Source organism: Rhinatrema bivittatum, chromosome 6 (genome assembly GCF_901001135.1).
Source record: "Rhinatrema bivittatum chromosome 6, aRhiBiv1.1, whole genome shotgun sequence".
Taxonomy (NCBI): Eukaryota; Metazoa; Chordata; class Amphibia; order Gymnophiona; family Rhinatrematidae; genus Rhinatrema; species Rhinatrema bivittatum.
Window position 1 is genome coordinate 171579723 of NC_042620.1, and position 15109 is coordinate 171594831.

General features: G+C 47.3%; 1 protein-coding gene across 4 annotated transcripts in view; it reads left to right on the top strand.

The window, feature by feature from the left end:
• The window catches only part of KANSL1L (KAT8 regulatory NSL complex subunit 1 like), a 268720-nt gene that overhangs the window by 224453 nt on the left and 29158 nt on the right, over window positions 1-15109 (top strand). For all 4 annotated transcript variants that reach the window (XM_029606147.1, XM_029606146.1, XM_029606144.1 and 1 more), the window contains one exon: window positions 12917-13100. In XM_029606147.1, the coding sequence (XP_029462007.1) occupies window positions 12917-13100 (184 nt within the window). The remainder of the gene's footprint in view (window positions 1-12916; window positions 13101-15109) is intronic.

Sequence of the window (15109 nt, forward strand, 5' to 3'; positions counted from 1 at the left end):
AATTCTGTTCTCTACACAAACAGAAAAACCAGCCAGCCAAGGACGCCTTTGCTCGCCCTTGGAACTCAGGCCTTCTATACGCGTATCCTCTGATACCATTCATCACCAAAACTCTAGTGAAGCTACAACTGGACAAGTGGTCCATGATACTCATAGCCCTGTATTGGCCTTGACAAGTATGGTTTCCCACACTTCTAGACCTCTCAGTCAGGGATCCAATTCGTCTGGGAGTAGCTCCCACTCTCATAACTCAGGATCAGGGCAGGTTGCACCATCCCAACCTTCAATCCCTATCCCTGACAGCATGGATGTTGAAAGCTTGATTTTACAACCACTCAGTCTTTCAACCCATGTATCTCAAGTGCTTATAGCTTCACGTAAACCATCCACACAAAAGAATTATTCTTCGAAATGGAAAAGATTTAGTGCAGACAAAGCAATATTGATCCTTTCACCTGCCCCACTACTTCTCTACTGGACTACTTATACCATCTTTCAGACTCTGGTCTCCAGACTTCATCGGTAAGAGTACATTTAAGTGCAATCTCAGCTTATCATAACAAGATGGGAGATGCACCTCTTGTCAGTAGGTTTATGAGAGGTTTAACTCAAATTAGACCACCAATTCGGCCTCCAGTCACAGAATGGGACCTGAATCTGGTTTTAACAAGACTAATGCGTTCTCCTTTCGAACCCATAGCTTCCTGTGATCTTAAATTTCTCACATGGAAAACTATCTTCCTCATAGCCATTACATCAGCTAGAAGAGTTAGTGAGTTACAAGCACTTGTCACGTACTCACCTTATACAAAGTTCCTACATGACAGAGTGGTTCTCTGTACACATCCAAAATTCCTCCCCAGGGTAGTTACGGAATTCCACTTGAACCAATCCATAGTTTTACCCTCATTCTTTCCAAGGCCTCATTCTCACCAAGGAGAACGGGCCTTACATACTTTGGACTGAAACCGCACTGCAGTCCACAGGAAATCCAATCAGCTTTTTGTTTCCTATGATCCAAACAAACCGGGTAAAGCAGTGGGTAAACATACTCTATCCAATTGGCTAGCAGATTGCATCCAGTTTTGCTATGAAAAAAACAGGCCATCCTCTCCAAGGGCGAGTAAAAGCACATTCAGTAAGAGCAGTGTCAACTTCAGTAGTACACTATCGTTCAGTGCCAATCCTTGACATATGTAAAGCAGCAACATGGAGTTCTCTTCATACCTTTGCAGCTCATTACTGTTTGGACAAAGAAGGATGACAAGATTCAGCCTATGGACAATCTGTCTTAAAGAACTTGTTTCCAGTTTAATCCCAATTCCTTCTACATCCAACCTGCTGTAATCTTCGGCTGATTCATTTTCAACAGCAATACATCACTGTTGCTTCACAACAAAATGACTCAGCCTCTAGCTTGCTATTCACCCATATGTGAGGACTAGCATCCTGCTTGTCCTGGGATAAAGCAAAATTGCTTACCTTGTAATAGGTGTTATCCCAGGACAGCAGGATGTAGTCCTCACGAAACCGACCCGCCACCTCGTGGAGTTGGGTCTCATACCTTTTATTATTTTATTTTTTGCTAAAGCTTATTGCTACATTCGAGACTAGAGTGAGACCCCTGTGGCAGAGAATATCATGGCATGCTGGGCATGCTCAGTGCCCTCAAAGTGCCAGTCAAATGTTTCTAGAAACTTTGATAGAAGTTTTCCTGCAATAGGGCTCCATCAGTGACGTCACCCATATGTGAGGACTACATCCTGCTGTCCTGGGATAACACCTATTACGTCCATAAGCACCTGTGCTCACCAAGGACTTCGGTGCAGTCGTTCCCTGTGAGACTCACAGTTGAACCAGTTTTGCCGCAGTTTCAATGGCCCGCCTCCCGGAGCATTCTCAGGTAATGAAGGGGGCGACAACTTAGACCGCCACCCTCCACCATGCTTACCCAGAGCGCCAGTGGTTGCTGGGGACGCCATCGTCACACTGTCCTCTCCACTCTGCTGGAGTTATTGTGGCGTTGACATGCAGCTTGTGCAGTTGGGGCAGATAAGGCATCTGTTTCAAGGGCCTCAGTCGCTGGCTGTGCCATCTTTCAGAATGATCTCAGCCTCTACACCAGTCCATACCGCATAGTGCTGAGGAGCATTGACTGGAGAGATGTCATTACCCAGTCTGTGCTTGGTCATGGGGCAGCATATAGCCACCGATTCAGGCACTTGGTTCTCGGTCCTTGCTGGGGCTTGAGATTTCTCCTGCAAGCATGGTACTCAGGATCATGGGTGTGCCATCGTCCATGGATGGGTTACCACTGCACGAGTCTGCCTAGCTAAAGATCAAACATTATCTTATGCAGATGATGTTCAAATTCTCATTCCTATCACTGAATCTCTACAAAAAACCCTAAGCTTCTGGAATTGTTGCCTCCAGGAAATCAACATGCTCCTCTCCAGTCTCAACCTAGTCCTCAACACTAACAAGACCGAAATCCTCATTATCTCTCAGGATGACAACAACTCTCTCCTTAACGCTCCTTCCACCAATCTCAATCACTCGCCTTATGTGAGAGATCTCGGCGTGCTCCTGGACAACCAGCTGAACCTCAAAAAATTTGTAAATAACACCACTAAGGAATGCTTCTTCAAACTGCAAGTCCTAAAAAAGCTGAAACCCCTCCTTCATTTTCATGACTTACGTTTGGTACTGCAATCAATCATTCTCTCTAAAATCGACTACTGTAACTCTCTGCTCCTCGGCCTTCCTGGAAACACCATCAAGCCCTTATAGATGTTACAGAACTCTGCTGCCAGGATTCTGATGAACTCAAATAAAAGAGATCACATAACACCCATCCTCTACAACAGGGGTCGGGAACATTTTTGGCTGAGAGAGCCATGAACGCCACATATTTTAAAATGTAATTCCGTGAGAGCCATACAAGACCTACCAAATTAATTTACCACAACCCCCTACTCTCCTGACGCCCCCCAAGACCCGCCAAATTAATTTACTACAACCCCCCACCCTCCTGACTTGCCAAAAGTCCCTGGTGGTCCAGGGCTCGCAGACAAAACTTTAATAAAAAAGTAAAAATCTAACAAAACCCCCCACCCTCCTGATGCCCCCCAAGACCTCCAAAATTAATTTACTACAATCCCCCCCCTCCTGACCCCCCCCCCCAAGACCTGCCAAAAGTCCCTGGTGGTCCAGCGGGGGTCCAGGGCTTGCAGACAAAACTTTAATAAAAAAGTAAAAATCTAACAAAACCCCCCACCCTCCTGCCACCCCCCAAGACCTCCAAAATTAATTTACTACAACCCCCCCACCCTCCTGACCCCCCCAAGACCTGCCAAAAGTCCCTGGTGGTCCAGCGGGGGTCCAGGAGCGGTCCGGGAGCGATCTCCTGGACTTGGGCTGTCGGCTGCCAGTAGTCAAAATGGCGCCAATGGCCCTTTGCCCTCACTATGTCACTGGAGTCGACCAATGGCAGCGGTAGCCCCTGTGACATAGTAAGGGCAAAGGGCCGTCGACGCCATTTTGATTACTGGCAGCCGACAGCCCTTTGGCCTTACTATGTCACAGGGGCTACCGCCATTGGTCGACCCCAGTGACACAGTGAGGGCAAAGGGCCATCGGTGCCATTTTGACTACTGGCAGCCGACAGCCCAAGTCCAGGAGATCGCTCCCGGACCGCTCCTGGATCACCACGGACTTTTGGCAGGTTTGGGGGGTTTGTAATAAATTAATTTTGGAGGTCTTGGGGGGCGTCAGGAGGGTGGGGGGTTTTATTAGATTTTTACTTTTTTATTAAAGATTTGTCTGCGATCCAGATGCAGCCATCAAATTCAGAATCCTTTACAAAGTTCTTATCATAATTCATAAAACTTTACACAATCTTTCCCCTATTGAGCTTTACAATCCATCTCCGTCCTCACACCTCCGTCAAACCGATCAGAAAAGCATATCTAGGAAATTTATATGGCCCTCCAGCAAAAACATCCCTAAGGAAACGAGCCCTACATACAGCAGGTCCGCCTCAGTGGAACGCCCTCCCATCGGATCTCCGACAAGACCCTTGCCCGATATCTTTCAAAAAAACCCAACTCAAAACGTGGCTTTTTAGAGCAGCGTTTCCAGACTGAGGACACCAGCTCATGCTTTATCGTTTGCCTGACCAATTCATTCTAGCATTCCTTTACTTCGTGTCCATCTATGCTCCTACCTAGGGTCTTCTTTCAATTATTCTTACCTAGTGTCTTACTTCTCTGTCTCCTACCTAGCGTCTAATCTCAATCGAACCCTCATCTAGGAGGGTAACGCCCCATTGTACTCCACGTTCCCTTAGTGCGGGACCTCAGACCAGGACCCCTGTTTCAGATCGCCTTTAGATACGCACTCCTTTTATGATCCCTGGCCAACTCTTGGGAAGTTTTCCTTTCTGCTGGAATGATTTTTTTTATCTTCCAGCACATCAACTTGGTTAACCATGTTTACCAAGTCTATTAAGTATTCTTATCAAGCTTGGACTAAGTATTTATTAACCATTTATGGAGTAATATCACATAGCGTTACAGATTAGTTCAAGCCTACATCCTACCTATTAACTTGTTGCTCCCTTGTTTATTCAACGTCTCCCTTTATTCAATGTTACGCTCTTTTGCGATGTTATCTATTCAAAGTTCATGCACTGTTATTTGTTCTATGTAACTCTCTCATGCGATGTTATGTTTTTCATTGTAAACCGGTGTGATTTGTATTCTGTACAGGAATGTTGGTATATAAAAGTTAAAAATAAATAAATAAATAGCTTGCTTTCACAGTGGAAATCTTCCAGTTGCCTTCTGTCCCCTGGGTGTTAGGGTGTGTGTGTGTGAATTTTTCCCTCCGGGCAGTCACAACAGGTGGTGTTCCGCAGCCGCAGGACTGGCCTCAGACTGCACTCCTGGTTGGATCCTCAGGTGGGTGGACATCGTGAGAGTGGCTCCAGCGTCCTCTCCTTTCTCAGCAGAGGAATATGTCTTTCACCCTCTACCATGTTCTTGTGGAACAGTCCCTGGGGCTCTGTCCCTGATGTTTTTTCTCTGATCTGGAGCTCCGAGCTTCTGAATCAGCGCATTTCCTTGGATGCTAAGGCCAACGAGCAGCATTGGTGGACGTTGGACCATCTTCAGCTGGGGCCCCTCTGGGTATTGCAGTGGCTACCTCCCGTATCCGAGGCTGGCTGCCTGTGCTGGGTTGGTTGCGTCGGCGCTTCAGCGATTAGTGATTGTGCCTTAACACTCCTTTGGGGGGTTGCTAGGTCTTTCAGGATCAGGAGGCCCCGATCCCGCTGCTTCCCTCTCCCCTTTGGAAGGGGAGATTCAACTGGGTTTCAGGGCAACCCTTTCAGGTTCTCCTCTGTTTGCTCAACTATGCACCCCTTCAAGGGGTGTCCCTTGTTTTCCGTTCTCGTACAAGGGATGGCAGTGCTCTGACTAGCACCAGCACCGGGTATAGTCAAGAATAACACTCTCCCTTGGACACTCTTAAGACCAGCAGATCTATCCATGAGGGAGCCTATCCGGTGTTGTTTCCCAGTGACCCTCCAGGTTTTCCCCTGTTTGGGAGTCACTTTGGAATCTGCTAGACTCTGTGGGTGTCTTTCTTAAGGATTTCCTGCAGAAGCCTCCTCTGTGAGGAGAGTTTGTAGTCCATCAGCTGGGCGATCGTGCCTTTCACCATTTTGCCATGTTTATGGCTGAGGGAGTTTGGAACAGAGTACCCCGCAACAGAGGCACTGCACTTTGCTTGCAGCAGCATGCAAGCTGTCCCCCGCCCCCTCCCCTTTTTTTTTTCAGGATCACTTTTTTGCGGACAGAGGAGTCCTGTGTCATGCAACGTTGTCCATTGCTGGGCCCCCTGGGGCAATCGCTCTCAGTTTCTGCTGTTTCAAGAGGACTGAGGGCTCCATCTCAGTGGGTTACTCCCTGCTGGTTTCGGCAGTGAGTTGTTCGCTTAGGGTTGATAGACAACCAGGCGACTTATGCTTGCCCCTGTAGTCCACTGGTCTGCCTCCTTGTGTTCTTCACTCCTTCTGACTTCCAATTGGATTGGAGAGGGGAGGGGAGGTAAAGCTAAGGCGCCCATGGTATATTTCTTTCCCTGTATGTACCCGGATCAGTCCAGACTCCTGGGTTTTGCCTCCCCTCCAGCAGATGGAGCAGAGAAGTTTTAACGGACTCCGTCCTATACCCCTGAGGTGCCACCTAGAGTCTGTCAGTATTTCTCTGTCTCCAGCAGATGGTGGAGGTGCAAAACTTATTCTGGGTTTAGTGTTAGGTTTTTAATTTTGTTGGGATTCGTTCCTTAGGGAATCTTAAAAAAAAAAGAAAAAAAAAGAGAGAAGATATCTCTAAGCCTCCCAGGGGGTTGTTAGGTCCTGGTGGGACCATCCCTCCTGGTAACAGAGGCTCTGGAGCAGAGGGTTGGGAGCCCTGTAACTGCCCGCGGCTGAGGGTGATACCAGGGAGCCTGGTTCACTCACCCTCTGAAGATCTGAACACAGGACAAAATGGCCTCCTTCCTTCTGACGCCATTTTCGCCGTCCTTTTCCGTTCCTACGAGCTCCTGGGGGTTTGTCTTGGTTGTGCTGGTTCTTTTTTTGGATGTCGATCCTAATTTAATTTGGGGATAATGCCGCATGGTGCGGCCTGCGGGCCGGAGTTTGTACCGGGTGCTTGGGAGGGGAAGACTCTTCGGGGAAGCCGATCCTGGCGAAATCGCATCGCAGCAGCTCTAGAGCATGCAGGGACCCTGGGAGGGCAAAATTGCTGCGGCAGCCTCAGGACCATTTTCTTCTCAGCTCAGGTACTAAAGCCTTACTGCGAACGTTCAGGGAGGTGGAGAAGGCTGCCCTGGGGGAGGGGAGCGCTCTGCTACCTCTTTCGCCACGTCCTGCTGTCCCGGGGGGGGGGGGGGCAACTTGCAGGAGGCGCAGATCTCTTCCTCAGAAGAAGAACAGGGGAAGGACTCGGATGAGTCTTCTTCGTTCTCCTCCAATTTTGTTTTGCTGCTGCATAAAGCCTTCAAAGCACAAAAAGCAGCAAAGAGGCAGGGTACTAAGGTACCCCGTGAGGTCCCGTCGCTGGGGGTTGGGACAGGAGCTTCATCACTCCACAAGCATACCAAATCACACAATGGCATAGAAACCCCCAAGGCCAAATGCCCTCTCCGGTCCTTTTCCTGTCAGGTGGACAGTTCAGATATGGATGGGGTGGATGAAGGCGAGACTCCTCCGCAAGTCCCTGGTGAGGGACCGGATGCAGATCAGGATCACCAGCTCCAGCCGGCCAAGTCAGTAGATGTGCCTTTAGTGGAGGGCGATGATCCCAAAGTGGTCCGCCTGTTCAGAAGGGATGAACTCGGTCCACTTATCCCGGCCATTCTGGAGGAGCTGGGCATTGAGGTTCCTCCAGAGGACTCCCGGTTTGGGGCTATGGATCCGATGATGGTGGGCCTCAGGTGTCCAACTCGATCTTTTCCGTTTCATATGTCAGTTACGTATCTTTTATTTAAGGAGTGGGACACTCCAGACCTTGGTTTAAAGATAAAGTCGGGCTATGGACAAGTTATACCCGCTTCCAGAGGAAGTGCTGGACCTCCTTAAGGTCCCTAAGGTGGACGCTACAGTCTCGGCAGTGACCAAAAAAACCACCATCCCGGTAACAGGAGCCACTGCCCTGAAGGATTTGCAGGATCGCAAATTGGAGTTGCAGCTTAAAAAGATTTTTGAGGTTTCGGCCCTAGGAGTCTGGGCAGCTATGTGCAGCAGTTTTGCGCTACAAGCCAGTCTCCTCTGGGTTCAGGATTTGCAAGCTGTAGTATCCCTTTCTGCGAGTGAGGTGGTGCAAGCAGGACACCTGGAGGCAGGGTAGCTTACAGTGCTGACGCATTTTATGATCTGTTGCGGACTTCTGGCAGGACTATGGTCTTGGCCGTGTCAGCCCGCAGGCTCCTCTGGCTTAGACACTGGGCTGCAGATGTTTCCTCTAAGGCTCAACTGAGTTCCTTACCCTTCAAGGGTAAGCTGCTTTTCGGGCAACAATTGGAGGACATGATAAAATCTCTGGGGGAGAATAAAGTCCATAGGTTGCCGGAGGATAGACCCAGGACGAGAGGATCTTTTCCTCAATGGGCGAGATTTTGGGGAAATTGTCAGTTTTGCTCTTCAAGTTCCGCCAGTTCGTCCTTTCGACAGGGTCCTGGCCTCCAATCTTCTTAGAATCAGTCTTTTTGAGGGCGCTGGCCTGCCAGAGATGGAGCCCCACAATCTCATGGGGGTCCCAAGTCAGCGCAATGAAGCGAGGCCGGTCCACTCTTCGGTCCCAAGAATAGAGGGGAGGTTATCCCTTTTTCTAGATGAGTGGACCAACTTAACCTCAGATCAGTGGGTCCTCAGTATAGTAGAACATGGTTACGCGTTAGATTTTGCTCGGCCGATCCACGAGCGGTACATGGTTTCACCAAAAACGCTGCACGGTACAGGACACTCTGCGGTGGTTACAGGACCTAGGGGCCATAGTTCCGGTACCTGCAGGAGAGCTCAGGCGAGAGCGATACTCGGTCTACTTCATGGTGCCCAAGAAGGTGCATCTCTACACAAAGGGGAATTCCTAGCATCTCTAGATCTGACAGAAGCTAACTTGCACATTCCTATATGCCCAGATTATCAGAAATATCTGCGGTTTGTGATCTTGGGGCATAATTTTCAATTTCGCAAGCTACCGTTCGGTCTGGCAGCAGCGCCCAGAGTCTTCACCAAGGTGATGGTGGTTGTGGCAGTGGCCCTGTGAAAGGAGGGGATTTTGGTACATCCCTACCTGGATTCGAGCGAAGTCAGAACACCTTTGTAGAGCAGCGGTACAGAGAGTGCTACAGATGTTGAGCTCGTTGGGTTGTGTGGTCAACTCAGACAAGAGTCACCTGGTTCCCTCCCAGTCCTTGGAGTTTTTGGGTGCTCAGTTCGACATGATCTTGGGAAAGGTTTTCCTTACCGAGGAAAGATTGTCCAAGCTTCTCACTTAGGTGGAGTCCTTGCGATCCATGCCTCGTCCCAGGGAATTATTTGTAGGTCCTTGGTTCGATGGCTTCCACTCTCAAACTGGTACCCTGGGCCTTTGCGCATATGCGTCCTCTTCAGTCAGCCTTGCTCTCCCGGTGGAATCCGCTCTCCGAACAGTTTCTTCTTCTCCTCCCACTGACTGATTCGGCACGGTCCAGTCTTCTTCGGTGGCTGTGTCCAGACAATTTATGACGGGGTGTGGATTTGGAAATTCCCTCCTGGATAGTGGTAACCACTGATGCCAGCCTCTCCGGGTGGGGAGCGGTTTGTCGAGGGACAACAGTGCAAGGTCAGTGGATGAGGTCGGAGTCTTCTTGGTCGATCAATCAGTTGGAGACCAGAGTGGTTCGGTTGGCGCTACAGGCCCTCCTTCCCTTAGTAGAGGGGAGATCAGTGCGGATTCTCTCCGACAATGCAACGACGGTGCTTACATCAATCGTCAGGGCGGAACTCGGAGTCATCTGGTGGCGACGGAGGCTCAACTTTTAATCAGCTGGGTGGAACAGCACCTGTACAGGATAGCAGCCTCTCACATTGCCGGAGTGGACAATGTGCAGGCCGATTTTCTCAGCCACCACCAGTTGGATCCGGGAGAGTGGGAACTCTCAGATGAGACTTTGTCTCCTGTGCAACCGATGGTCCAGGCCCGCGATGGACCTGATGGCGACGTATCACAATGCCAAAGCTCCTCGATTTTTCAGTCGTCGAAGAGCCAGGAGCGGAAGGTGTAGACGCTCTGGTGCTTCCCTGGCCAAAGGACATTCTGTTGTACGTCTTTCCGCCATAACCGTTGGCCAACAAGGTTCTATGCCGCATCGAAGCTCATTCGGGCAAGGTGATACTCGTCGCACCAGAATGGCCGAGGCGCCCGTGATTTGCGGACCTTCTCAATCTGGCGGTAGACAGCCCGCTGAGATTTCATCCGTCCCCGAGTCTGCTGCAACAAGGTCCCGTTTATTTCACAGAGGTAGATTGCTTTTGTCTAGTGGCATGGCTTTTGAAAGGCGGAGATTGAGAAATAAGGGTTACGCGGAGGAGGTGATTACTATGCTTTTGCAGTCCCGTAAAACTTCTACCTCCATAGCCTATGTCAGAGTTTGGGGTACTTTCGAGGACTGGTGCGTGAACCATGCAGTGGAGCCATCCAGGGCTACTATTCCGGATGTTCTGGCCTTTCTGCAGGCAGGTCTAGTAAAAGATCTAGCCTTCAATTCCCTACAAGTTCAGGTGGCAGCCCTTGGTAGTTTTCGGGGAAAGGTATAGGGCCTCGCTCTAGCATATCATACGGACGTGGTTCATTTTCTGCATGGCGTTGAACATCTGCATCCTCCGATTCGGAACCCCTGTCCTTCGTGGAAGCTCAACCTTGTTCTCTGTGCCCTTTGTAATGCACCTTTTGAGCCACTGAAGTGGACGACCTTGAAAGATCTGACGCTGAAGGTCGTTTTCCTTGCGGCTATCATATCAGCACGGCGTGTTTCGGAGCTACAGGCCTTATCTTGCAGGGAGCCCCTCTTGCGGATGTTCCCTCCTTTCTACCAAAAGTGGTGTCCTCCTTTCATTTGAATCAGTCGGTGGAACTCCCTTCCTTTGCGGCCCTGGATTCTTCTATTTCAGAGTCTAGGGATTTAAGAAAGTTGGACGTAAAACAGGTGTTGTTGCGTTACTTGGAGGTTACGAACAGTTTCCGTCTCTCAGACCATCTGTTCGTCCTGTGGAGTGGTCCTAGAAGGGGTCATAAAGCTTCAAGGGCCACTATTCCGCACTAGCTGAAGGAAGCTATTGTTTCTGTATACCTTGTTCAGGGCCGTCCGATTCCGGTGGGTCTTCGGGCTCATTCTTCTCGGTCGCAAGCAACCTCGTGGGTGGAATGTCAACAGGTGTCACAGCAGGAAATTTGAGGTTGTGGCTACATGGAAATCTACACATACTTTTGCCAGGCATTATCACCTGGATTTCCGGACCCCTGAGCTCCGAGTGGGACTCTCTCATTATACCTCTCAGTCCCACCCTGGTTAGGGAAGCTTTGGTACATCCCAGGAGTCTGGACTGATCCGGGTACGTACAGAGAAAGGAAAATTGGTCCTTACCTGCTCATTTTCGTTCCTGTAGTACCACGGATCAGTCCAGAGACCCGCCCATGGTGAAATGGAGAGTCCGCTCGGCCGGTTATTATTCATATTCTCAGATTTGTCAAATGTTCTTATACTGTATGCCCCCCTTTACAGGGTAAGAGTATGGGCATGGTTTCGTTCAATACGTTACAAGTTTTCATTCCCTCTGCTCTTTGGGGGGGAAGTTTGGTTTCACTGGAAGTTATGGTTTGACCTTTTCTGCTTGGGTACAGTGTAATACTGACAGACTCTGGGTGGCACCTCAGGGGTATAAGACAGAGTCCATTAAAACTTTTCTGTCTCCATCTGCTGGAGGGGAGGCAAAACCCAGGAGTCTGGACTGATCCTTGGTACTACAGGAACGAAAATTAGCAGGTAAGGACCAATTTTCCTTTCTTTCCTATCTCTTTGCAATGCCATATTCTGAAATTACGGACTGAGCTGGTCAAATGGTGTCAACCACAGATAATGAAACATGTCATTTCAAATTTTCTTAAAGTTTTGGTATCTGACAAATATGTTGAGCGCTGATAGAATATCTGTTCAAAGAATGTTTACTGTCCTCAAAGTTAATACCAGTTTTATGCAGCAGTCATGTATTCTGAGATAATTGAGCACTGGTACTGCATCCTGATTGTTCTGAGAAACACAGCTTAATGTAGAAGGTTAAATTGGGGGAATCTGCTGATAACCATGTAGCTAAAGTATTGTAGTTCTTTGTATTTGGAAAGCTGCAAGAAGAAAACAAATCATTGTGTGATAGTGTATGTTGGCTTTAGTTATCTTAAGAATGGAGAAATATCGTACAGCAAACTAGGGCATATAATTATGTAATCTTGGTCAGACAGGGTATCTGCTGTGGCTTCACAGTGTTCTTTCAAATGGTTTGTAATTATAGCATCACAAGGCCATTGATATAGCAGATTTAATTTAAAATAAGTTCTATTATAAGATTATATGAACTCTTTTCTGCAAAATATTTTTCTCATGATTTATGATCATGATCTCATGTTATTGTAAGAAAATATTTGCTATATTTTGAACAATAAATAGTTCTAACACAGGAAAGATCCTGACTTGCTTGTTGTGATAATACCAGAGACTCCTAGAGACTTTTGGAGTCAAGTGAAATAAATTAATTTCATTAAATGCAAACATAAAACCTTGGTAGTTGGCTAGGAAGAGAACTATTATACCTACAGCTTAATTCCATCCTGAAACATCTATTTCTTAATTTATTTTAAAAGCTTTTATATACTGCCTGGAATAAAGAAGTAGACTAGTAGGTAGAGCAGCAGGCTGTAAACCAAAGAAGCCAGGATTCAAATCCTCCTGAAACTCCTTATGACCTTGGGCAAGTCACTTCACCTTAGATACAAACTTAGTACCTGATTCATTAAGGGTTTTTCCCATAGACACAAAATGAAAGAAAAACCTTAATGAATCTGGCCTTAGATTGTAAGCTCTCTGGAAATAGGGAAATACCTACAAATACCTGAATGTAATCTACTTTGAAATGTCATGAAAGGCAGAATATAAATTTTTAAAAAGCTTTTGTAGACAGAGTCAATCAAGGCGGTTCAAAATGATCTTTGTATGTCATTGCATGAGAGAGTCATTCCTTGTTTTGTAAAAATGTATATTAATGTTAAAAGAATCTTCAGATTTTTAACCCACTGAATTTTTTGTGGTGTTTCAGATCATCTAGCAGAAATACAGATGAATGGCAGGGACATGCCCCAGTATTAAGAGCAAACTCTGGTGATTGCTGGACATTGGTACATTCTGCTTCTGAAGCTGCTTCTGATATTATGACGTCAGATATGTACTGTTTAGACAGTATATGGCCACCTCACTCTCCAGAAGAAAAGCAAGAAGGAAAGGTTAGTTTCAGATGCATTTGGTATGATTGCTATAGAATCAAAGAAAAACAAACAAATGTTGGTATATAAAAGCGTTAAATAAATAAAGTGGGGTAGAAGTAGAATGAATAATGCCAGTACACAGGTGCGCCTTATTACAGGATCCTTAAGAGAAACATGAGGGTAGCCTGCATGGAGTGGCAGTTGCCTAGGAAAGCTTCCTGGGCAGGCTAGATGGACCAACTGGTCTTTTTCTGCCATCATTACTATATTACTATATTTAGAGCTCAATCCATTCCCACTCAAGATTCATAAAACATTATGACTGGTGCCTTAAAATTGCCATGTGCCACCTGCCATTGGGCTAGAAGGAGCCACTGTTGAGAGCTGCACTGTGGCAGGCCCAGTCTCGAAGGAAGCCATTTCAGCTGTGGTCGGGGATTGCCCTGCCTACACAGAAGAGAGAATGCAGGGAGTAGGGAAGAAAGAAAAAACAAAAAAAATTAAGTAAGAAAACAAGTCTAAAAAGGAGCAAAATAGGGACTTCTTCCCCCAAAATCAAAAAAGTAGAGAACACCAAAAAATAGCAAGAAAAATTCATAAGTCAACAAAACCTTAGTAAAATGAAAAAAAAAACCTAGCAAAATAAGAAAAAACAATAAAAAAAAAATGGTGAAATGGGAAAAACATTTTTGCCCTTTTTCTAAAATTTTTAGCAGCCACCCAAGTTTTCTAGATATAGATTAGCCAGGGATGGAAAACTATTTGCCATTGGGCCGGTAACAGAAAACCTCGCGGGAAAGCCGGCGAGCACCCGCTCTCCCGACGTGCGCCCAGGCCACTCTCCTGCGCGCGATTCAAGAAGCCAAGGTATTCAAATTAGGACCCACGATAAAAAGGCACTAGGGACACTAGCGCGTTCCTAGCACCTCCTTTTTAGCAGAAGCGGCGGTTGTCAGTGGGTTTGACAGCCGACGCTTAATTTTACTGGCGTCTGTTGTCAAACTCGCTGACAGCCACGGGTTCGGAAAACGGATGCCGGCAAAATTGAGCGTCCGTTTTCTGGGCCAAATTTTTTTTTTTTTTTAATCTTTGGGGCCTCCGACTTAATATCACTATGATATCACTTTGATATTAAGTCACTATGATATTAAGTCGGAGGGTGTATAGAAAAGCAGTTTTTTCTGCTTTTCTGTACACTTTCCCTGTGCCAGCTGAAATTAACTTCTGCCTTTGGGCAGGCATTAATTTCTGAAAGTAAAATGTGCGGCTTCGCTGCACATTTTACTTTCTGTATCGCGCAGGAATAACTAATAGGCCCATCAACATGCATTTCCATGTTGCAGGCACTATTAGTTTCGGGGGGGTTGGCCACGCGTTTTCCACACGGTATTACCCCTTACTGTATAAGGGGTAAAAATATCGTGTCGAAAACGCACGACCAAACGGGGGCTAAAGGTGCGCTCAGCCAAGTGCTGCAGCATACTGAATCGGCCCACATGTTAGGTAAACAAAATTATTCTTACGAATTTGGAAAAGGCTGCTGAACTATGTGCATCTTGAAAAACAGTAAACCCTTTTCCTTATCCCCCTGCTAGACCAGTCTTCACTATAAGGATTTCCTGCTCTGCAGCTGTAGACAGAGAACACCCCACCATGTTATTTGGTGTGACTGTCCCTATAAGGGAGGCAAGCTGGAGCCAATCCCCAGTAGTTCTCTGTCTCACAGCAGGTATGGACGAGTGCTGATCGACTGTTTTTGTTTTGTTTCTCTTGTTCTCACAGGACAAGCAGGATGGTAGTCCTCACATATGGGTTACATCATCAGGATGGAGCCCAATCACGGAAAATTTCTGTCAAAGTTTCCAGAACTTTGACTGGCCCCTCCTGGGCATGCCCAGCATGGCACTAACCCTGCAGCCAGCAGGGGTCCCCCTTCAGTCTTCTTTTTTCTTCGCAGCAGTAGCCTCGCAGTAAAGGAGCTCTGAAGAGATTCCTGACAGGAATTTTCCTCACGGAATTACTAAAAG